This window comes from Echinops telfairi, unplaced genomic scaffold (genome assembly GCF_000313985.2).
Source record: "Echinops telfairi isolate 266 unplaced genomic scaffold, ASM31398v2 ScPeMD7_25;HRSCAF=90, whole genome shotgun sequence".
Taxonomy (NCBI): Eukaryota; Metazoa; Chordata; class Mammalia; order Afrosoricida; family Tenrecidae; genus Echinops; species Echinops telfairi.
The window spans coordinates 17,871,355-17,897,025 of record NW_022103922.1 but is presented as its reverse complement, the minus strand read 5'-3'; the positions used below and the strand labels follow the sequence as shown (position 1 = coordinate 17,897,025).

Sequence of the window (25,671 nt, the reverse complement as noted above, 5' to 3'; positions counted from 1 at the left end):
AACATCCCATCTCCTATCTAAGGCCTCTGCAAAGGCCACCTGCCGAACTTTGATGTGATTCACACAGTGTGAGAGACAGAAGGCATCAAGGAACAAAGGAAATTTAATTTTCAAGAAATTAATTAAAGCATGGATTTTTATACACTGTTCATATTACATATCACTGTATGCTGTGCTGAGGTAAGCGTGGCTTCTAAAAATACCAAAGCTTCCCTGATGGAATCGTATCCCTGATCAATCCTTGGCTGGCAACCTATGCTAAGGCTTTGTTTTGCACTGAAGATCTCTAACAGGGAAGTTGGCAGGATTTCATCCATTAATAGTCAGTCTTCAAGTCTCCATTTAGCTGGACAAAATCTGCACAGAACTTTTTGTTTGAAATTAAAGTTACCCATTTAAAAAAAACACATCAAAACAGTTGCTGATACTTTCTGTTCTGAGTGTGTTGTTACTCTACTCTCATCTTGAGCTCTTTTAATTAGACTCAAGAGTTTGAAGTCACCAAAGAAAGGTACATTTTAATGTTTCTGCTCTGCGTCCAGCCATTCAGCATGTTCTGATGGGTTGGAACACGTAGGGAGGTCAGGGAAGCAGAAAAGGAGAAGAGTTTCATACTTCTTGACTGTCTGAGCCTAGTAACAATAAAGGTTACTCAATTTATTCTGGCTCTCTTAAAATACAATTGAGTGTTCTCAATGACATAACCCTGGGTGGTTCGACTGTTGGATACATGCAGCTGCTAACTAAAGGTTGGTTGTTCCAGTCCAACCAGAGGCACCTAGGGGAGGGAGAAAGGTGTAGGTTCTGCTTCTGAAAAAGCAGTCCTTATAGACTCTAGAAAGCGCAGTTTTACTCTGACACACACAGGTTTTCCACAGGTTTGAAATGGCTTGGCGGCAACTGATCAATCATGTTCAAAAGCAGCAGCAGATTCAGAAGAGGCTAGGTACCTCTCCCTGGTCTGTGTTTCAGATTTTCAAAGATCAAACTTTTTACTCAAAGTAAATACCTAGAACTTAAAACTCTGAAATCCTTGAGCATGCATCTTCACAACCAATTGGCTAGATTGTCACAAGTCATGTGTGTATTCAATGGTTATTAAAATACTGCAGAGAAACAAACTACACAAAGCACTGTCCTATCTATCCTGAGACCAGAAGAACTAGATGTTACCCAGCTACCAACTGTTCTGATCAGGGTCACAACAGAGGGAATAGAAAGGGGGGGGGGGTTGGAACAGAACATAAGTTCTTATCAGTGCAACTGTGACTGGAGGACTTCCTGATACCAGTGACCTGGAATTCTCTTTGATCTAAGATTCTTTGATCCTTGAATATTCTTTGATCCAGGGTCATTTTTTTAAAATTAAAAGATGATTTTATTGGAGACTCTTACAACTCTAGTTACAATCCATACATTGACTGCATCAGGCATGTTTGTACATATGTCGCCTTCATTCAGTTCTAGACATTTACTTTCTGTTGAGGCCTTGGTATCAGCTCTTTGTTTCCCCTTCCTTCCCCACACGCCCATACCCCCTTGACAGATTATAAATGATTATTTTCATATCTTACACCGACTGCTTTCTCCCTTCACCCTGGAGATGGGTGTGTGGTTATGTGTTGATCGTTACGATTGGTTTCCCCCTCCAGGGTTAATTTTTAACAAGATAATAGAGTAGCCCACAAAATAATGGATATTACCCTTGAGTATGGGGCTCCAGTAAAAAAAAATCTATATGAGATCAAAAAGTCAACAGTTTCTCTAGAGTGGCAGTTCTCAACCTGAGTGCCATGACTCATTTGGGGGTCGAACAACCCTTTCACAGGAGTCCCCCAATTCACAACAGTAGCAAAATTACAGTGATGAAGTAGCAACAAAAATAATTTTATGGTTGGGGGGTCATCACAACACGAGGAACTGGATGAAAGGGTCGCGGCATCAGGAAGGTTGAGAACCACAGGTGAGAACCACAGTTGAGAACCACAGAGCAAAGATGACAAGAAAAGGGACCAGGAAAACTGCTTTTAAACAATCACCAGGAGAACTTTCTTTTCCACACCAGGTATGCCAAATCTGAATCTGCATTTTAACAAGATTCCCAGATGATTCCTACAGATCCCCAGGCGATCCACATGTAAACTGAAAACACAGTTTCTACGTGATAATACGGGGGTTGGGGTTGGGAGCCTCAGCTGAAGCTTCCCAGGCCACCCTGGAACAACCGAGTCACTGCTGCATAAAAGTAAACAACCCCCCTGTCTCCTGTACAAAGAATCACGCGGCCACTTGGGATGCCAGGTGTCTTTTCCAGGGAAAGCCATCTGGAGCCTCCATATCAGTTGGTTTACCTGGGCTTATCCTTTATTTACACAGTTATCACAGAGGGATGGAGGGTCCTAGAAGGACAATAAATACCTTCTCAAAATGCCATCAGAGTACAGCTTTAGCAATTACCTCCGTTAATCTATGATAGTCAAAGCATTGCAAATTGTACTTTCAGAATTAAAAGCCTCAAGCTCAGAGTTTCTGTTTCATGTCAATGTCACTACATTATATGTACCTTGTAATTATGAGTACTTTAATTATTATTTCTAATGTTAAGAATCAGCTAAGCATGCACATGGGCTCTGCTAGCTAGCATTTCACTCCTGTGACTTTTCTTTCTCCGTGTGAGTCCTTGCAGGAAGGAGGCCCACAGTTTCTGGCCTTCACTTCCAGAGGCCTCTGGCTGGCCAGGGACACTTTCAAGCTACTAGCTCAAGCTTGCTGCCCATCTCTCAGGGATGATGAGCTGTAGACAGCCCTTTAGGACATCTTACAGCTCCGCAGGGTGGACAGCAAGGAGCAGGACTGAAGGAGGTCCTGTTGGAGGCTGCTGAGACCAATGACAGTTGGTGTTTTGGTTCCTGGAGCGCCGTGAAAGCACTGGTTGGTCTTGGAATCTGGCAGCTGGAAGTGGGAGCTCCAGCTCTTCAGGGTGATAGCTTATTTCATCTTCACCAAGCACCTAAGGCACAGAGCCACTGCCAGGGACCTCTTAGTGAGGTTTAAATGAGGTGAGCTGCCCCCACGGGGTCTGTCACCAAGTCGACGTTGAAGACAAGTCCATCCTGGCTCAGATCCCTGCTCAGAGGGATGGGTGGTCCCTCAATATGACTGTAGTCATCAGAGGCTACCTCTACAGGAAGACAGGGAAGATACTGGGCAGAGGGGAAGTGCTGGGAGAGTCTGCCAAAGATCTAGGGGAATCGGCTAAAGGCCATGCAGAATCTCCTTAGAAAAACACATCTAACATTTTAAACATTTTTAATTTCAAGGAATCCAGGAAATTGGTTTCATGGCTGTCGGTTTCCTGGTAAAGGTTAGCTGGTATGCCTTAAAGTAACTGCACTGAAGTGCCAATGCTTTACTCTTTAAAAAAAAAAATTATTACAGGCTTTTAAAAAAAACCCATGAGTATGAAGCGTTTAACCAAGTCATAAAACAAAACTGAATCAGGAATTATGAGATGACAGAAGCCAACTGAGGCCTTTCTGAAGCTACAACTTAAGTCCCAAGAGCTTCTAGAAGGGGCTTCCTTGGGGCTACTCAAACCTCCAAGCACCTGCTTAACATCACTTTTTCCTTCTTGCCTGCCACTTCTTGGCCTGCGGTCAGTGCAGACTGCAGGTACACAGGGCTGGGGCATCCCAGACACATGGAGGCAATGAAAGGAGCACATGCCAGAGAGGTTAGGGGGCTGTGAACCAGTTCGTTCTGGTTCAACTCCCTGAAGGAATTTGCCTTTCTACTCCAGTAAATTGACTCAGAGCAGCCTTGGTGGCATAGTGGTTACTAGTTAGGCTGCTAATTACAATGTCAGCAGTTCAAAACCACCAGCCACCCCACAGGAGAAAGTCGAGGCTTTCTACTCACGTTAAGAGGTACAGTCTTGGAAACCCACTGGAATAGTTCTACCCTGTCCTACAGGTTCAGTATGAGTCAGCCTCAGCTTGATGGCAGTGAGTGTGTATACTGAATCAGAAGCTCCAAATTAACCCTTTCATGAGCCAAGGAAATTATAGCATTCAGGAACATTTCAGCTTCGCAGGTTTCTTGGGTTATCCCAGTTGTAGAGTCCTAGTGGCATAGTGTTGCTACATATTGGGCTGCTATCTTCAAGGTCAGCAGTTCAAAACCATGAGATAGAGAAGAGGCTCTGCTCTCAAAGATTTATAGCCCTGAAAACCCAAAGGCAACCCAAAGGGGCAGGTCTATTCTGACTCATAGGGATACTATTAAGTCAGAATCTACTAGATGGGAGTTGAGTTTGGAGTTCTTGATTATCCCGGTCATAGTATATGCTGCCACCTAGTGGGTACCTGTGTGAATCTGAAGAACTGGGCCTTATCCCACTAATCCTACCACCAGAGTCCACTTGGGACATATGTGTCCCACATAATGGTATCAAACTCCATACTGCCTCAAAAAATGTTTCTCTTTGTTTCATCCATTACTGACAGATGCCTGGTGGTACAGTGTATTAAACATTGGACTGTTAACCAGAAGGTCCACGAGCCAGGTTACAAGAGGAAACAGTCTGAATTCCTAAAGATTTACAGCCTCAGAAACCTCAGGGAGCAATTCTACTTTATCCTATAGCATCACAGTGCATCCGAGTGAACTCTACAACAGAGTTTTTGTTCCACTAAGGAAACACACGATATTAACAAAAAAATTCAAAGCAGAAATTAATTTGGTCATGGCAGAACTAACAAGATCCCCAGGGGATCTTATAGCACGTGAGGTTTTGTGCTATAAGATGTACTAGAACGACCTAAGGATCTCATTAAACTGTAGGTTCGGATTCAGTATACCAAAATACAAAACGCACTGCCATCAAGTCAATGCTGACTCACATCAACCCCCCGTGGACTTCCAAGACTGCACCTGTTTATGGAGTAGAAAGCGCAGACTTTCTCCCTCCGAGCTGCTGCTGGTTTTGATCTGCCAACCATTCAGATTGCAGCCCAATACATAACCACAACGCCACCAGGGATCCTATATATTCACTATTTCGAGAGTAAAAAGCAAGTTCTCAACAGGGGCTTGAACCCGAATGAACCAGTTGAAAGCCCTGGTCAGAACCCATCGCACCCTCACAACTTTCTAGGCACACATCAATGTGAGCTCCCAGTGCTGTGTCATATAGCCAGAGCCTCCCTCTGTGAACAACAGTAGAATCCAGAAGACTTCACAGAAGCCCCCTTTCCTACGAAGCAGCCCATCCCCTCATCACAGAGGGGAAGTTAATGTACAGGACAAAGACACAAGGAGAGCTGTTTTCTCAACAGTAAGCCTTGCCTTTGTGTCATTTTCTCTAATTGCCTTGGACTAGCTGGGATGGGGGGGTGGAGGGATTAGGGCACACTTCCTGGGACTGGTTCTCTGTCAGGGCACAGAATGACCTCAGACTCCCTCACATTGAAAAGCTGAACCCTTGATATTTGAAGCCCCAGTTAGGAGGTGGACTAAGAAGGAAGAAACCTATCCCGCCGCTGTCCTCCCTCATGGACTTCCCCACCTAAACCATTTCTGGAGGACCCACTCACCTCTGGTCTTTGGCCACTCCCCCCAGCCCAAGAAGGAGCACACACCCAGAGACAGAAAGGCTGGTGACGTCCTGGGGCTTGCTAGCTGGTTCCCCTTGAAAAGTTTCCCTCTCTCCAAAGACCACATTGAGAGGCTCTGGTGAGAAATACTTATAAAAATAACTCCAAATTGGAAAGAGAATGCGAAAAACCACTGAGAGAACACAAATGGAGCCCTGCAATGAAGACTCTGCTCCCTGTGGAGTGGGGACATCCCCTTACTGAAGGGTCATGAGGAGGGGCGGGGAGGAGACGAGCCAGTCAGTGTGCAGTAAAGCACCAATGAAACGCATAACTTTCCTCTAGTTCCTTAATGCTTCCTACCCATCCCCATCCCCCAACTATCATGATTCCAATTCTACCTTACAAATCTGGCTAGACCAGAGGATGTACACTGGTACAGATAGGAACTGGAAACACAGGGAATCCAGGAAAGATAAACCCCTTAGGGCCAACAATGAGAGTAGCAATACCAGGAGGCGAAGGGGAAAGTTGGGTAGAAAGGGTGAACCCATCACAAAGATCTACATATAACCCCCTCCCAGGGGAACGGACAACAGAAAAGTGGGTGAAGGGAGACATCAGACAGTGTAAAACATGAAAAAATCATAATAATTTATAAATTATCAGGGGGGAGGGAGGGAGGGATGGTAGGAGAGGGAGAGGGGAAATAAGGAGCTGATTCCAAGGGCTTAAGCAGAAAGAAAGTGTTTTGAGAATGATGATGGCAACAAATGTACAAATGTGCTTGACACAATGGATGGATGGATGGAGTGTGATAAGAGCTGTACGAGCCCCCAATAAAGTGATTTTTAAAAAAGAAAGTAAAGGAAAGACTGCTCCTTCTGTGCAGAAGCCCCAGGTGGGCGTCCTGGACCGTGATCCACTCTCCAAGAGAGGAGACTGCAGGGATGCACAGGTTTCTTCCAGCACGAGAATGCCAGGGCAGTGTGGGTGTCTCTGTCTGTGGCTGCACCTCTCTCCCTCTTTCAATCTCCCACCCCGCCTCCCCCTCCCACTCATGAAAACCCACAGTTAAAGGAGAGCAGCCTATAGAACTTGTGAGGCAAAAAGACAACGAAAATGCAAGCATGGGTACACAGAGACAGGTGGAACCGCGAGCACAACTACAGCCCTTACTCATCCTTCAGAGCCCAGAACTCAACCCTTGCCTCAGCTATCAGCCAAACGTCAGGCGGGGCTATAAGAAGACCAGTAACACCAGGAAGGGTCCAGCCTTGAAACCACCAACCCTTTGAGATCAAAAGGGCAGCATTTAGCCTGGGACACAGTTCAGAGGTCAGGAAGGGCTAGAAGAGATACACAGACTTCCGGAATCAGGTAACAGGAGGAGGAAGTGGGATGAGGGCTATTGCATTATGGACATTGCAGTCAAAGGCAACAAAAAATTTGTATCAAATGTTGAACTCTGTAAATCTTCACTGAAATCACAATTACATTTGTATCTGTGTGTATGTGTTTTAATGCAAGCACAAGATACCCATGAATACCAGAATATCCACCCATGTTAATTCACATTCAGGCCAGCCCCTTGCCCCGTCAAAGCATGACAAGAAGAAAGGGACACTACCCGGCATGCCGACTCTGCTCAGGCACATCAATAAATGCCAGAGCGAGCTTCAACACAAATGTACACCTCACTTCACAGTTTCAAATACAGTGTGCCCTTCCTCCCCAAGAAATTTACTTACTCCACAATTCAACAACCACGAAATGAGCATGCCCCCAAAGTCTGAGTCCACCCCTTCACACCTCAGAAATTATCATAGTAAAGATAAACCTTGCTCACCCCCAACAGGAGCATGAGCTCTTCAAAGAAATGGTTGGCTCTTGAGGAGCGGGAAGAACAGGAGCCTGGAACACCTTGTTATGGCAGGATGTTAGAAAGTTCTCAACAACAACAAAAAAAGGCCGAGAGAGAGAGAGAGAGAGAGAGAGAGAGAGAGAGAGAGAATGTGTGTGTTACTACTTGGACACAGAAGTCAGAGAGTAGGGGGCACTGTTGGCCAACTCTAGAACACTCTGAGCACCAAAATAATTGAGTATCTTCTTGATTCAAAACCCACTGGGAAGGAGAAATTCCTGAAACGATAACAATAGTAGATGGGCCTGAAAGGAGTGCTCTTCTTTCCATACAGTAGAATGTCAATGTCCAAGGGCTAAATAAGAAAGGAGGAATAAGTTAGGAAATTGTGCACCCATCATAGAAAAGGCAGGATGTGGTAAGAATTGGCAATGAGTGCTAACCTAGTCCTGATTTCTATGGCATGCAGGATGTCTGTGTGGGTAAAGCTTCTACCTCCAGACAGAAGGAAGAACAGGATAACAGAAACTGTACGGTCAAGACAGTGCACAGACCTTGAAGACCTAAATGCAATTAACATCACAGATGCCTCCAATTATGGGACACAAGATGTACAAAAGCCCATGTGTAAGACCCCAAGCAGAATGGCAAGACCTGAGTCTATAAAGAAGAAACATCTCAAAACCCCCAACTCTTTTTTTTTTAATCATTTTATTGGGGGCTCATACAACTCTTATCACAATCCATACACACATCAATTGTGTAAAGCACATCTGTACATTCGTTACCCTCATCATTCTCAAAACACCCACTCTCCACATAAGCCTCTGGCATCAGCTCCTCATTTTTCCCTTCCCTCCCCACTCCCCCCTCCCTCGTGAACCTTGATAATTTATAAATTATTATTTTCTTATATCTTACACTGTCTGACATCTCCCTTCACCCACTTTTCTGTTGTCTGTCCCCCAGGGAGGAGGTTATATGTAAATCCCTGTAATCGGTTCCCCCTCTCTACCCCACCCTCCCGGTATCATCACTCTCACCACTGGTCCTGAAGGGATCATTGTCCTGGGAAAAGCAGTGTATTCTTAAAAAATACCAATGATATCAATGTTGTAAAAGACAACACGCAGCTGGAAGCATTCCAGATTAATGGGAGCTTTCTGAACAAAAATAAATGGAATGCCTGACCCCACGTCCTAGACGGGAGGAGAAAATGTTATAAAAGACATCAGAAATTAGCTGGGCAATTCTAAGTGTCCCCATTACAATTTTTATGAGAGTATTAAGGAGCCCTGGTGGTGTAGTGGTTACCTGCTTGGACGTTAACTGAAAGACCCATGGTTTGAGCCCACTGGCATCTCTGTGAGAGAAAGTTGTGGGAGTCTGCTGCGATAAATAGAAGCAGCTTGGAAACCCCATAGGGCCGTGCTATTCTGTCCTGTATCGTTGCTATGAGTCAGAATTGACTAAAGAACAATGGGTTATGACAGCATTTTATTATGAGACATCCTAGGCGATCCTCTTGCTCCTAAGGATGTCACTGAAATTACTACCCAACGGATCTCTGACTAAGAACTGGAAGCGATACCCCCATTTTGCCATTGCAGATGGTTCATTTGCATATTACAATTATCCCGTTTAATGACTGTTGTGGAGGGGACAAGGGAAGATGTAGATGGGTGAATAAACTTATTTTTTAATGTGTCACGCTGGTAAGTTACCACACTAATAAAATAATCCATAAATAATACATTGTCATAATAGCTCAATGCAAATTCATTTAAAGGTCACATGAAAAGGTCAGTTTAATGAATGTGGGAGTTTTTAAAATTATAAATCATTAAATAGCCTGGTTCTAGTTTTCCTGCATATATTTGGGATCAAAAGAAGCCAGATCTCAAGGCTCTAGAGGTAAACTAACTAGTGTCTCCCAGAAAATGATACAATATAGAGACACGAGCTATGGAAAACTGAAGTGGAAAAATTGTAGATATTAATGGTTGGAGAAGGAAAAAAAAATACCGGGCAGAGTAGGAAACTAAAATAATTATCAGCCTAATCCCCATCAAAAAGTCATCCTAAGTAGCCACATAGGTAATTTGAAGTCAGATTTGCTCCTGAATTAGCCACATGACGGCTTGAGTTCTCCCCACTCAGCAGCAGAGAGAGGGCCAAACATGCACTGAGCAAAGGACCCCTTGGAGTCCCGTGTCTCCACCACCTCCAGCCAATCCCCGCAGAAAGCACCTCAAACAGCTTTCAATCTCATCCCGGTGGCGCATTTTTTGATAGAATGAAGGAGCAATGGCCATGATGATCTCGTCTTTCTTCTTAAATCTGTTAAAACTCCCTGGCAATATTCTGTGTGGACGAGCAGAGTGAAACAAGGAAAAGGTGGCAAGGCTCCATCCACCTACATATTATTCATTAAGCTAACAATCTCACCACCGCATTTTAAAGCATCTGTATGCTTCCAGAAGGACCAAAATTCTTTTTTACATATCTGACAACGAAGCACCATGAATCGACCCCAGCTCAGAGTGACCCCACACACAGGAGAACACGACTCCCCCACGTCATCTATATGATAAGTGATCGGAAAACTCCATTGTTACAGCCACTGTGCATTTCCTGTGCCTTCTAACCTAAGGGTTCATCTTCCAGCACTATTATCTAACCATTTTTTCTGAGCTTTCAGCTACCAGAGCAAATTGGTGAGCTTTAAAGCCAATGAATCCCAAATCTTTGGACGATAAATGGCCTTATAGGTATTGCCAAATGCAAGTAAGGGGTCACTTAATAATTTAACCAATCTAAACCTAAAATAATCTCCTTCACCACATGCAAAAAAAAAAAATTGCCCTTCTTGTTCCACTGGTATTTCCTAGCCCACTAACAGGCACCACCAGCTAATAAGCTGTTAAAGCCAAAAGCCCTAGCTGTCATCCCTTGACTCTTCTTGTGACCCTCCACAAGCAGTCACCAAAGCTGAGGAGCTCCATCTAGAACAATGCTTCTGTCCCTTTCATTTCTCTCCAACTCTATTGCTAGGTTGTCAGTTAAAGTTATATGATCCCATGACTATACTTGGGCACCAACCTTCTAAATGCATCTCCCTAAACACAGTAGCCTTTAAAACCAAGACTCAAGAGTCAGGATTTTCAAGGGTTGAGACAGCCTGACTCTGCCACATAGGAGATTGACATCTACAAGGCTGCTACTTATAGTCTGTGCTTCAGTCTCATCAGCTGAAGGCAGACTGAAAGAGATGAAAGCAGTTATGTGTGTCCAACACATGAGAACAATATAAGTGTCTCCTAATATTGTAAAACTGTTCCTCACTAGGTACCCAAAGATGTTTACTTGCATTTCATTGACTATGCCAAGGCATTTAACTTTGAGTATCCTAACAAACTGTGTAGAACCTTAAGAAGAATGGGATTCCTGAACACTTCATTGTGATCATGCAGAATTTATACATGGATCCAGAGGCAGCTATGTAAATGGAACAAGGGAATGCTGCATGCTTTAAAATTAGGAGAGGTGTACAACAGGGTTGTATCTTGTCACCATACTTGTTCAATCTGTATGGTGAGAAAACCATCAAAGAAGTTGCTGGGCTTATATGAAGATTTAGGCATCAGGATTGAAGGAAGGCTTATTAACAGCCTGACATACACAGACTCAACTTTGCTTGCTGAAAGTGAGGAAGCCTTGAAACACTCCCTGATGAAGATCAAAGATTGGCGCCTTCAGTTTGGAAGACCACCAAAATCCTCACAACTGGACCACTGAGTATCGTCATGCTAAATAGAGAAAAGATTGAAGTTGCCAAGGATTTTGTCTTGCTTGGATCCACCATCAATACTTATCGAAGCAGCAGTCAAGAGATCAAAAGAGATAATAGGTAAAACATTAGATAAATCTGCTGCACAAAACCTCTATACAGTATTGTAAAACAAGGATGTTACTTTGATGACTAGGTGGGTCTGACTTAAGCCGTGGTATTTTCCATTGTTTCATATGCATGTGAAAGTTTGACATTGAATAAGGAAGACTAAAGAAGAATCAATGCATTTGAAGTGTGGTGCTGGAGAAGAATACTGGAAGTACCAAAGACTGCTAAAAGGACAAACAAATCTGTCTTGGAAGAAGTACAGCAGAGTGCTCCTTAGAGAGAAGGATGGCAAGACTTCGTCTTACAAACTTGAAACATACTGCCAGGAGAGACCAGTCCCTAGAGACAAACATTGTGCTTGGTAAAATGGAGAGGCAGTGAAAAAGAGGAAGATTCTCAGCAGCAGGGATTGATACCATGGCTGCAGCAGGGATTGATACCATGGCTGGAACAATGAACTCAGGCACAGGAACAATTGTGAGGCTGTGCAAGACAGTGTGGCATTTCCTTCTGTTGTGTGACAGAGTCTCTATGGGTTGGAACCAACTCAATGGCACCTAACAACAACAACATGTACCCAACATGCAGTGTGCAGTAGTACATGATAGGTAATGCATAATTATTTCTTGAATGGCGATTTTTAAGCATATACTACTCATGTACCAATACGATTTTCATCAGAGTATCCTATAACTAAATATGTTATATCTGCGCTCTTCCGAATAATTTGGAATGGAGTCCCAGTTTAACTTAATGCTCAACCTGGAGTGTGTGTGCATAAGCTGGCTTTTAAGACCTCACTACAAAATTCTAGCTTGTACAGATTAAATGCTTAAGTGACTGGACACTATTACATGAAAAACGGGAAAAAGGTAAAGCTTTCAGTACACTCATTCACAGAGGCGGAACCATGCCTACCAGATGACTACGTCATAAAAAAGCAGGGAGGCCATTAAAATAGTAAATCAATGGTAGCCCCAGGCCTCCATTCTTTGGGCACCCTTAAGTCAGAGATCCAAAACCAAAGTCTAGGAACCGCCAATTCCATAGCCCTGGGATAGCAGCCATCTGCTTCTTCTCACATCAGGGCATTTCAACCATAAGTCCAATGGAATATGTCAGTTCCTTAAATCTGTTACCAATGAATTTGAGGTAAAACCTCTAAAGTTCTCAGTGGGTTTTTTACATTGAATCCTTCTGGTGTGGCATAGGAGGGACGTTGTAAACCACCACGAAAGGACAAAATCTAAAGTCCCAGGAGTCTACAGCACAAGACCCGTGTCTCCAAGGGCTGGATAGAAACTAGTCAAAAGTGTCCAGTGAGAAACAAAAGTGTCCAACAAGGACACTTGGGCTCTATCTAAGTATTGTTAAACATGTTTCCACATGGCTTTACCCAGTTCACCCACCAACAGAAGCTTAATTGCCTTCTCTGAGACATACATGTCTCCTTCTCCAGTCTTGAAACATGACTTTCCAGTAATGTTTGCTTACCACACTTGCAGGAGTGTCTGTTGGTTTGGGATGACCTTAGCACACTGCTGTATGGCAGCAACTAAAACTAGTGGTGTTTTAATATAAACTTCCCATAATTTATTTCTTCCAATCCTCCTTTTTAAAGTCTGTAATCCTAGTTTCCTTACCAAAAAAATCATATTGAATGCCCAATCAACTGCCCTATCTTTTCAGTAAACATCAAAATACAGCTTACATCACACAATCAGAAAGAAGGGAGATGTTAACATCACTGCTGACAAACAGGTCGAATGGAAATACAGGAGCTGGTTCATTTTATTTACAATATGTGCACAGGAGACCTGGTGGCATAGTGGATTATGCACTGGGCTGCTAACAGAAAGGTTAGCCACCAGCCTCTCTGAGGGAGAGAGAGGAGGCTTTCTAGTCCCCTAACGAGTTGCAGTCTCAGAAATTCACAGGGGCAGTTCTACCCTGTCCTGTGGAGTTGTGGCAGTAAGTTTGGTCGTCGTTTGTTTTGGTGGTTTTTTGAGGTTTTTTCAGTATTAAGAGTCTGTAGAAAGTGATAACCCCCAACTAGATGGATCTCCTTAAAAATCTATTCTAATACTAACCAAAAACCAGAGATGTGAACAAGTACACAAATATGCTCTTGCCAGTATTCTAAGATTCTAAACAAGGTAAGTGCTGGACTGTCCAACAGAAGTGACCTGTTTCACTAAATGAGGATTCACTCCAGGAACAGGTCAACCAGCTATTTAACAACCACAGTTTAAAAATTAGGCAGAAAATGGGGGGTGGGCTAATTTTACAAGCCTTCTCATAGTAGAAACATTCTTAAGTTATGGTGAAATAGTCTACTAAAACAAGTTATATGATAGTAAGGAGGTGAGGCACAGAATTTTCTGTAGCGGTGACATGATTCAGAAGGTTGCTTTCTTCTTAATTGTATTATGAAGGAGAAAAGACTTTTTCTGAAAAACAGTGGCAGTATTGTCTTTCCTCTGGAGGTTTGGTAAAGATGCGAAACTGCCCAGCACTTCTCTTGTTTCTCCTCTGCAGACCCTCAGCCTCCCCCCCTCTTCCTCTACCAACTCCCCACCCCCCTCAGAAAAACACCTCCCCCACTAAAAACATAACAGCTTCTTTTATTAGTTTAGAGCATAATGAATTGGTTTGGGCATATTCTTCCCTTTGTCTATTCCTTTTTTTTTTTTAAGTATCACTACAACCAATTAGCTACTGTTGAAATGCTACACAGCTATGATGCTGCCCACTCCCCACCCTTCCTGCAGCAAAATGCAGCTGCCACCTTCCTGAAAACTGGGTCACTGATTCATTGTGCATGTCTCAAAGAGCCAGCACAGTATGCCTCACATTCTTTAAAGAGCTCGCGCGCGCGCGCGCACACACACACACACACACACATTAAAGCTTCCTAGTTTATCTTTTTCCCCAGGAACCTCAGTGCTTCCCCCAATATGTAATATAGCAAAATAGCTTGGTGATTAAAATTTCCCAAATTCTTATGGCTGATATAACACAGCCTCTGCTACAGCACAGGGTCCAGGAGGACTCCGGGGAGCCCTGGGAGGAGCCGAGGGCCCACAGTCTCGGGAAGATTCCACAGGCACCTCCCTGGGGCCCTGCCACTGAGAACCACTGCTCTTGCTCATAAATCCTCCATCTGATAGGGTATAGAGAAGGTGCAGAGAGAAAATGCATGGCATAAGACTAATTCTCTAAACATTTAGGGCCAGTACCAACTGATTTAAAAGGTTTTTTGGTTTTGGTTTAATTCCATGAGCACCTGACTGTACAACTCACTGCCATCCAGTTGGTTCTGATTCATAGCAACCCTACAGGGAGGAAAGACTGCCCGTGAGGGTTTCTAAGAGTAACATTTTCTGGGTATAGAATGCCTCATCTTTTCTCCCACAGAGCAGCTGGTGGTTTTGAACTGTTCACCTGATGGTTTGCAGCAAAATGTATAACCCACTATGCCAACAGGGGATCTTTGACTATACAAAGTTACTATCACATTTTCCCTACATAAAAATAATTATAGATTTCTTTAAATTATCTCTTTGCGATGTAATAATTTCCTTTCTCATTTATCATTTAAGTCTTCATAGTAAGCATGTATTGATGAGGGGCAGAAAACCAGGTGTTATGAGGGGTCTGATAGATGGAAAGCTTATTATGCTTCTTGTTAAAGGCCCAGGTTGCTAATAGAACATATAGGTTGTTGGGCAAGTGGCTTTATTGGACAGTTACTTTAAAACCTCAGAAGGACCCCTGGTGGCACAATCGATTAAGCACCTGACTGCTAACCAGAAGGTCAGGGGACTGAACCTACCAGTGGCCCCATGGGAGAGAGATGAGGCTGTCAAGGTTCATGATCCCAGAAGCCCTTTGGGCACGTCTATCTACTCCACCACACAGGGGCCTATACATTGGAACCCACTCCACAGCAGTGGGTTTACTTTGGGTTTAAATTTTTTAAAAGTTCACCCTCGCTGAGTCAATTCCAACTCATAACCAAACTACAGGGGAGACTAGAACTGCCTCTGTGGGTTTCATAGACAATCATTCTTTACCTGAGTATAAAGCCTCACCTTTCTCCAGTAGAGTAGCTGTTGGTTTCAAACTGCTGACCTTGTGGTTAGCAACGAAACAGGTAATCCACTACAACATTAGGGCTCCTTGGGCTTTCAAAGGTCTCAGGAAACACTTTCCTACAGAAACAGATTTCTAGCAAGTCCCTTGCCTCACCTACTAGGGGCACTCTGCAGGGTACCAGTCAAACTGCCCAATAAGCTTTCAACAATGCATGGCTTCCGGCCTCTGGGCACTTTTGAGCTGGCAGTACACAGCCAAAGTCTCCAGAGCAGTTGGGAGGGGTCAGAGGGGAGAAGCTTCTTCAAGCAGGGAATATGGCCATCTTAAAAAGGCTTATCATTAGCAACTGGGCACTGCTGTGGGTCCCTGAGGACAGGGAAGCTTGCTCCTACCCCCAGAACCAATGCTATATATCCACCTGGGTACCAAGAAAGGGTCAGGTAGTAGGGGCTTGCATTTTTGTCCTGTGTCTGTTGATTTCTCCATCAGTCACATTACACTTGGAACAACTGTGTCTTCAGAGTGTGAGCAGAGGCAAAGAGCAAAGACAAATTTCACTTGACAAAAGGAAGCCTTGGAGACAGCAGTCTCTACAGCACACTTTGCAACTGTTGAATGTTAGGAAACTGCCTTAACATCTCTGGGCCCAAGTTTCTTCATTGATAAAAAGTAATGGTGCTAGTAACGAAAACAATAACACATAGCTTACATGGTTGTTGCATTACACAGGATGTTTATGGAACACTGATACATTCAGTGAGTGTCCTCATTGAAGGTTGACTACCTGACCTTATTCCCCAGAGCTTTCCCCATGATAGAAAATAGCTGCCCTGTCCCAATTCCAGTGCCACTTGAAGGTACTGACACAGATCCTTAGTGGGCCAGTCCATTCAGCTCCTGAAATCCAGCCAAACCAATTTCCTTGACATAAGGGCTCAATCCAATCATTCCCATTGCCTCCAACAGAGGGATCTGGCTATCCTAGTCATGTTTACTTCCAAGTCCAAAGGGGGCAGAGCTCTTATTTGTTTTTCTGTTTATTTTATGGAAGCCATTAATTTAAATTACACAAAGGGGCTTCAGAGAGTTAATGAAAACAAACTTCCATTTCATTGCATTTTCTTCCATGAACCTTTGCAGCCCATTTGTACACACACACACACACACACACACACACACACACACACACCAATAATAACTCTGTCAGGAGCTGAGGACAAACAGAAGGCTTGCAGTTGGCTGAGAATCATCAGCACACTGCAGTACCTACAAAACAGAAATCGGGTTAAAGAAAGGGCCTTATGCCCCCAAGAAAGTGGTCAAGAAAGCATGTCTCTAAATTTGGAGATGCATGCCACTGTGCCCGGCATGTTTTCAAACCAAATCAAATAACTGAGGCACCCACTAAAGAGTGTGAGAAGACAGGAGTGCAAAGGAGGCCCAAATCCGAATGGCCACTGTATATCTGACTTCCCAGGCAGTCTGCCAACAAACCCCTGGCAAATTAGTAGCATTAAGATGAGCTTTGGTCAGGAAAGAGGAGAGCCAGACCTTGTCACACTGTAGAAACCAAAGTCAAAGACAAACAAGTGTGTCTTGTAAGAAGTACAGCCAGAATGCTCCTTAGAAGAAAGGGTGGCGAGACTTCACCTCACATACTACTTTGGGCATGTTGTTAGGAGAGACCAGGCCCTGGGTAGAGGAAGGCTCTCTACAAGATGGATTGGTGCAGTGGCTGCAACAAGGGGCTCAAAACTAGAATAACTGTGAGGATGGTGCATGTTTCCCTTTGCTGTACACAGTGCATGAACTCCAGGGCACCTACAAACACCATCACCTAGATCAGAATTTCCTGGGGACCGTGGAACGTCATCTGGGCCGTAAAATGCTATCATGACTCCTCTGTGGATCTCCACTGACTTCCTTGGCCCCCCTTCCCCAATCAGCACTCGGTCTCTACATGAGGGCATGGTCACTGGGAGTCTCAAGAACCCCATGAAGATCTGCCCTAATAGAGAAGACATTCTGCACGGTGGTTTTTCTAAGAACTCTTTAAATATCTAGAGGAAAGCAAAGAGCGTCCTTAATTTGACAAATGAAAATGCCAGCGCTTAGCACAAACAGCAGTCTCCCTCTGGGGCACTAGGAATAACCGAACATCCAGGATTGCAGGAACAGACTGCAGGGGGAGGAGGGACAACCGTCAGGTTTCTTGCCAAAAATCTAGCCATTGTTGTTGTTGATCTGAACACAATATTTTGTCATTTTAATTTTCAGCAACGTCAGCTCAGCTGGGTGGATATTTTGTCGAGGCGAGCATAGTTCTTAGCAGAGCATGTGTAACCTATCACTGCTTTTCTGGAAATGAGGATTGAAAATTAAGTCATCCAACCTTGAAAAGCAAATGGGAAAGTATGGATGCTTTACTTTTTCAATGAATCCATTTAGCAATGCTCCAACTAGCTCGCTGTCACACAGTTCTAAGACCCCAGAGCCATGGGGCAGCAGAAAAGCAATGGCTGCAGCAAGAAATGACTCTTGTCTACTAAGAATCCCGGAACAATGACAAAGCTGCCTCAACCTCCACAAGGCTGAAAATTAGCAGGCGGGGAGTCAGAGTTCCCTTAATTCCTGGCCCAAATAACCTTAGACTGAAAGGAATAGCTAGGTGGTAAGCAATGCTCCAGATGGAATCCATGCTAAAGTCAGCTGCAAAGAACTGCCAACCACAAGCTTTCTTTCACAGGAGTGCATGAAATGCCAGAAGAGACAAACCCAACCTGTCACACGGATATAAGTCAGGGATTTGGGGGAAGGGATCACTCGCTACCAATGCAGTCCATTCTGATTCATGGGGACCCTACCCTATTGGGCAGAGAAGAACTGCCCCTGTGGGTTTCTGGGACTCTAAGTCTTTGTGGGAGTAGAAAGCCTTGTCATTCTCCTGCTGAGGGGCTTGAGGGTTCAAACTGCTGACCTTCTGATTAACAGCCCACTACACCACCAGCGTTCTGGGTAAATGGCAAGTGATTGCTAATGGGTACAGAGTTTGGGGTGGGGTGCTGATGAAAGTGTTCTAAAACTGATTGTGATAAATGGCTGCACAAACCTAGGAATAAACCAAAAACCACTGACTTGTACAGTTTTAATGGGTGAATTACATAGTGTGGAAATGATCTCTCAAAAAAAGCTTTTTTTTTAAGTAAAATGAGAACACACCCTCACACTGACAAATAGGTAAATGAAATGTGTCTTTTCATCGCCTTCTCTTCCCCCACCGCTATAGTCTCAACTTTAGAATCCCCTGTGACCTGCATTCCAATACTGTACACCCACACTTCCTGTACATGAGATTCACTTCTGCCTCCTTCCGTCTCAGGGGTGACAATCCCACACCAACAGACTGTACCACAAATATGGCTGCCTTAATACATCCCAAAGCACTGGGCATTGAGGAGAGCTACTGCCACAAGTCCAGCCACATGCTACACCCAGGATTGTGCCCAGGAAGGGCTCTTCTTCCCTGCTCTCCCTGGGGGTGCCCTGGAGAAGGACTGAGGATACATCGCCACCTTCAAACCCTTGAGTGCCCTCTTCACAGCTAGCTGGCTCACAGGCTGCCAGATCTGCTCCTTCCTTCACGATCACCTCCGTCTGAGACAATTTCCTCATCTACACACCTGGAACCAACCCTCTGAGATGCTGACTTGGCAGGGCTGTTTCCATGGCGCAATAAGATGATGCATGTCTTAATTATTCTATCACTTCGTGGTAGGAGTGGGGGCAGGAGTGTTAAGAGGTAGGTAGCAAGTGGGTATGATGATGGCCCTGATGGACACAGTAGTGGGACAGATTGGTACCCCACGATCCCTGATGCTTCCTCCTGCTGACAGTGAAGCCAGCAGCCAAGGCCACCACTGACTCTCCTCCCAGCAAGTGTGCTAGCCAGCTCCTAAGCAAGACTTTGGCAACCAAAGTGAACAGACTTGTTCTGAGAGGTAGTCAAGGCTTTATCTCATGCGAACAGATTCACTAGTTTCCGGTGGGAATGTCAATGGCAGTGTGAGATCATTAGCTTAATAACGGGGATGGTGTCCCCTACTCGATCCACCGAAGTCATCAAAGTGACACGGTGACTCTGATGACACTGTGGCTTGACGGAACCTTCGCCAATAAAGTTCAAAATGAGCTTTCCTTTCTATTGAATTATGGGGGCCTGAGGATAAGAGACAACCTATTTCACTGAGAAATATGTTTTTGTTTCCCTGAGCAATCTCAACCAAAAGCAAAAATGTAAAGAAAAACCAAAATAAACTGCAAGTCTGTTATGAACCCAAGAAAATGAGTTACTTTCATAATCACAAAAATATTCAAGAAATATAAAACACAATGAATTTCTCTAAAGCTTAGAAGATCTGTAAAAAGATATGCAACTAAATAATAGGGGCTTCCAAAAGTTTGTCAATTTAAAAGAAATGGAATTTTTCCATGAACTTTTTAAGCCCCCTGGTGTTATAAAACAGTCTTTCTGGCAGATGAACTTACTCTATCAGTGACTTTTCTAATAGCAAAATAACAAATTTTATGAAAGAGAGTACTGTCCAATTTACAAGGCTGTATTTATTACATAATGCCTCCTCAAACAACACTGAAAACTAACAAGCTCCTTACATCTTTTATAAAGTGAAATGTCATCTATAACTGCAGCACTAGAGAAAATCCCATTCATTGTCAATTTAAAAAACAGAGAAAAGAAAAAAAAAGCCTTATCTAACACCCAGGGAATGTTAATGCCTTTTCTTTATTCAAGGAGAACTTTCTTCACCTTATTAGCTGTAGTCTCAAGAGACTTCAATCTAAAGAAAAAGATAACATATATTAGCAGGGGTAGTGAATAATTTAATGTGGCTGTTCTACCCAAAGTGTCTAACTCCTGACAAATGATCTTTTCCTGCTTGAATCTGGGAAGGAGGTGGGAGGAGATGCTGATGGATTCATGTGAATAATTACTAGCAGGGTTCCCTGGAATGAGCCCTCTGAGAAGCATGAGGGGAGGAACCTCACTCACTATCAGCAATACCCAGGAATGGAGCATGTTCTCTGGACGCGAGATCCCTCCAGTGAACCTCCAGGATCCAGAAGACAGCTGGGACATCAGAAGAGCAGCAGCAGCAGCACCAGAAGCCAGAGCAGAAAACATCCCAGCCCAGGGCAAAAGGGAAGCTGAGCGCTTTGGGACAGGAGGCTGGCTTATGCCTCTGGGTACCTAATTCAGGGAGTTGTCCTTCTTGACCCACAGAAGTGGAAATGAGTGCCTTTGAGCTGAGGCTTACTTGAGTAGGTGGTTGTGAGCACTTAATTCACCGAGCTCAGTTTGCTGACCCACAGCACTTGAGTTGAACGTCTTGCCTTCTGATTGAGGCTTACAGTGGAGGCGTGTACCCTCTTGGCATTTATTAGCAGCCCTGAAAGTACTTTGTAACATGTCCCATGAACAACTCTATTCTGAGCCTTTCTCACTTACATTACAACCTGTTAAGTTCCTTAATACACCCTTTAATCATGAATATTGTCTGTGAGTTCTGTGTAGCCACTACAATGGATACTAGTGGTTAGATGTGAAAGTAGAGAATACTAGTTAGGACACCACAGTAATAATTTTTCAAAGTCACCCTATAAGATAAAAGACTTTATCTTGAGAGGGGCCCGGTCCTATTTTTTATTACTATTAGATCTGTGATTCAGTAAATTAGTTTATCTCAAAGAAAGGATGTAAGCTTTCACGAAATGATTTATTTTTTCAGCTTTTGTGAAGGAGCCCTGGTTCCCTTCTAGGTCAGGTGCTTTTGGGTCTTGATTCCTGCCATCCCCTGGAAGTTGAGGGAAGGTGCATCCTTGACCTTGATTATACAGTTAGAATAAAGTGGGACCTCAATTCACATCCGGATCCTTAAACAGAGTTCCAATGGTGGTATGCACTTGACTCCTAATTGCTGGTGGTCACAACCCCACCCCCACCTCCTGCTCAACAAGAGAAAACTCCGGCTCTTTGCTGCCATAAAGATCACAGCCTAGAGAGCACGACGGGGCAATTCAGCACTGTCATGTGGGGCACCAAGGGGAAAATTTGACTCCACGGCAACTAACAATAACAACAATGCTACACGCCACTGTGCAACAGCAATGTACTATACACTTTAAAAAAACAAATAAGAAGTCCTGCCATCCATTCCATTCTGACTCACAACAACCCTATAGGACAAAGAGACCTGCCCCATTGGGTGTGTGAGGCTGTCCATCCTGACAGGAACAGAAAGCCTCATCTCCCTCCCTCGTAGAGGAGTTAGACCCTACTGGGTTCAGACTTCTTTGTGGTTTGCAGCCCAACACATAATCCATGAAGCTACCAGGGCTCCGTCCTTGTACTGCACCGCATATACACTCCACTGGGTAAATCTTGGGGGGAAAATAAATAAACCTCTCTAGAATGGCAAAGAGCCAAGATGTCATTTTGAGGACTAAGATGCACCTGGTCCAAGACATGGTCTTTTCATTTACCTCATATGCATGTGAAACCCCAGACCCAAGAGCTGGTGCCTTAAAGTATGGGGTGGGTGAAGCACAGTAAACATCCCATGGACCGCCAGAGAAACAAGCAAATCTGGGTGGGCAGCACAGCTGAGGTGGTCCTTAGAAGCAAGGCTAGTGAGACTTCATGGCATATACTCTGGATATGTTATCAAGAGGGAACAGTGCCAGGACAAAAAGACTATGGGTGGGTTGAAGGAATTTGAAGGTCGGTGAAAAAAAGAACGATAATTCAACAAAACGGACTTGCAAAGAGGCTGCAATAATGGACCCAAGCATCGCAAGCATTGTGGGGTGATGCAGGAAGGGGCAGTATTTCATTCTCTTGCACATGAGCTCACTCTGAGTCAGAGTCAGCTCCACAGCAGCACCTAACAATGATAACATCCCATCCCAAACACTCAGCAAGCCCCAATTCAACAGTACTAAGGTCTCTTATCAGGCTCCAATCCGAACTCACCAGATAAACACTTGCCCAGTCCAAGTGCATCAATATCTTCCCTAGAGAGGACAATTTTGTCTCCAGTTCTGGGTAGCAGCAAAATGACTCCATTAGTAGCACTGGTGTGGGCCACCTTGCTGTGGCTTCTTCCAAGAATTCCCAAGGCCAACCCACCTGCCATATAAATGAGGGAAGAGACCACATGGTATGAGATGGGGAGCTTTCTGAGACCAACTTTCTTTTCAAGAACAGAAGTTTACCTTCACATCAGTAACTCTCCCCAAACTCTAGTGAGTATATGCTCAAACCCAAAGCAAACAAAAAGTCACTCGTTGCTCTCAAATCAACTGGACCCGACCTCCCTCCAGTGAACCTCCAGGATCCAGAAGGCAGCTGGGACATCAGCAGCCCAGGTGTTTCAGAACAACTGTACATTCCACAGATTTTGCAATGGTTGCCTTTTTTCAGCAGTAGATGGCCAGACCTTCTGGGTCTCTGAGTGGAATCAAACCCCCAGCCTTTCAGTCAGTAGCTGAGCATAACTTAAGGACTCTCACTCATTCCACAAAGACATTCCAAAGGCTACCCATGAGTGACTTGCTGATCTATTTCTCATGACACAGTTCGTATCGTGGGTTTTTAGACTTGAACTAGCGCCCTTGTGACGATAAACCACGCTGGGAGGACTTTACCAGCAGCTACACTGAGCTATCACGATACTGTCCGCACACCCCCACCTGGCTGGCTTCCCTCCCCTCTTCCATCTGCTTGACCAGAGACATTGGGCCTATAACCCTTGTGCTTTGCTCACTGGTTCAGACCCAAAAGACCTCAATGGATCTTTGTAAACACGAAGGGTAAACCCCTTTACTCATTCTTCCCCTTCAGCCCCAGTCCTGCTCTGCCAACCCGCCCCTCCCCCTCCCCACTAAACTCTGCCTAAGTTAGTTGTTTAGGGCTTAATCTGTACAACCCACACTGCCAAGGCTCCACCGGCCCCTTAGAAGCTGCATGGTTTGAGCAAGCTATTACATCTCTGCAGTTTCCATTTTCTTATCTATAAAGTGGAGAGAATGTAAGTGACTACTTCCCTGGACAAATTGTCATCCATTCTGTGCTCACTAATGGTGGCAATGACAACAAGGCCCTGAGTCCCAGCTGGACTGAGCCCACTCAGGGGCAGGATCATGCCTTCCCCCTCTGCCTCACTCATCGTCTCCATGTGTGACACCCAAGCAGCAGACAGTAGGAGGAACGAGTCGCTGTGGAGGAGGACAGGGAAGGAAAGATCACTCAACATGTGTGAGGGGGCCTCTAGGATAAAGATGTGCTATTTTTAAAACCATTATGAATTGAAGAGCAACACATTGGCATCCGTGCTATCTTAAGTGTCTTACATTCGATTAAAGTGAATTTCCACTGGTGTGTTATTGAAAATGATTGTCTTTCCCTCCCTGAATTTCTACCTCAAATCCACTTGACAATTTTGCTTCAGCCTTGAGAAAGCATTTTCTCTGGGAAGAACTCTGGAAGTGCTTCCACCCCGATACTTCAGGGCTCTGTTCCCAACAATGCTTCGAGAATGTCAAAGCAGCTCAAAACATCCCTGAGCTCCAGCTGTCAACAAATTGTCACTCCACTTGTGAAGGGAGTCAAAATGAAAGGATTGGTTGCTCACAGCCAGGCTGGTTGGGGAAGAATTAAACCTGTTAATTTTGCTTATCAAGGCTGCCTTTGACAGGTGCCTACAATAAGATTTGAACATAAAGGGTGTGCCTTACTTATTCCAAATCCAAACATATATATTCCTAAATAGCTAACTTCCTCATCTGTTCAAATACACATGAATCTTTTCTAAAACACAAGAATCCCATTTTAATTTCAACAGATATGCTCAAAGGAAAGAGAAATCTTAGCATCTTTTTTTCCTTTAGGGTAATAAACAGATACTGTCAAGGAGTTCTGATAGCACCATGGGTTACATTTGGGGCTGCTAATCTAAAGGTCTGGGATTCAAACCACTTACAGCTCCATAGGAGAAAGATGAGGCTGACTGCTCCCATAAAAGATTCAGCATCTTGAAAACTCGAGGGAACAGTTCCGTGTGCTGTAGGATTGCTATGAGTTGCAATCAAGTCAATAGCAGGGGATCTGGGTTTTAAAATGTGAATATTTGAGGCAGAAAACAGTTCAATAAATTAAAAAATGAACTGAGTTTACAAAGAAAGAAAAATCCACTTATGTTCAAAATAATGTAACAAATCAGGAGATTTCTCATGAGCCAATCAAAGCCCTTTTCCCTGTCTGAATCCTAGTGCTGCTTGGGTCAAGGGCTGGACTGCTAATCGTAAGGTTGGTGGTTCAAACCCACGCCTCATTCCTCTAGAGAAAGATGTGAGTGTCCACTCCCACAGAGGTCTACAGTGTCATAAACCCAGTATAGGGTTGTCATGAGTCAACATCAACTTCACGGCAGGGGGTTTCCTAAACCCAGATCTGGAGGCCCTAGACGTCCCACAGGAATCATGGGTGCACCGAGCACTGCTCAGCACCAGCTCTGAGCTCTCCTCACCAATGCGCTCTTTGATTGACTTATTTAAAAAAACAAAAGCACTACCTAAAGAAAATACACCCCCAAAAACAGTACAACAATGTAGGAGGTGCTAAAGTACTTTACAAGAGATTTAATCTAATTCACAATTAAAAGTAAAATACAAACAATTGAATAAAATATATTTTGTGACCCCCATATTTGGCCCTTTCTCTTTCATAACTGATGGACTTGGACTTACTTTTAGCTATGCCACAGAATCAAACCTGCCCCCGAGTCTTTTTGGTTACATCCCCAGTGCTCAAGCCAGGCTTCAACAAGTTATCAAATACACTATAGCAACTGACAGCAGCCTAAACCACCACTTCTGGCTACACTCCGTCATTCCAAAGGATATGGAAATCACAGTCAACAAACTTCTCACTGGTGTCCCCTCTATCTTAAAAGTAGAAATATTGCGTTATTTTGGTGCTTTATTTTAATATATAGCTTCATCTTTTCTTTAGTTCACACTGTGTACGAATTGGAGTGTGTCTACTCCCCCACACACACACACAAAAAAACAAACCAAATTGAAGTCCTAACCCTTGTATCTGTGAATGAGATTGATGTCTTTGGAAGCAGGTTCTTTCT

General features: G+C 44.1%; 1 protein-coding gene across 1 annotated transcript in view; it reads right to left on the bottom strand.

Annotated features, from left to right (window-relative positions):
• Nucleotides 1-22,564, bottom strand: part of SH3GL2 (SH3 domain containing GRB2 like 2, endophilin A1) — a 144,105-nt gene extending 121,541 nt beyond the window's left edge. Inside the window, exon 1 of the mRNA XM_004706547.2 lies at nucleotides 22,506-22,564. Coding sequence (XP_004706604.2) covers nucleotides 22,506-22,535 — 30 coding nt within the window. The 5' untranslated portion in view covers nucleotides 22,536-22,564. The remainder of the gene's footprint in view (nucleotides 1-22,505) is intronic.
• Between the last annotated feature and the right edge of the window lie 3,107 nt (nucleotides 22,565-25,671).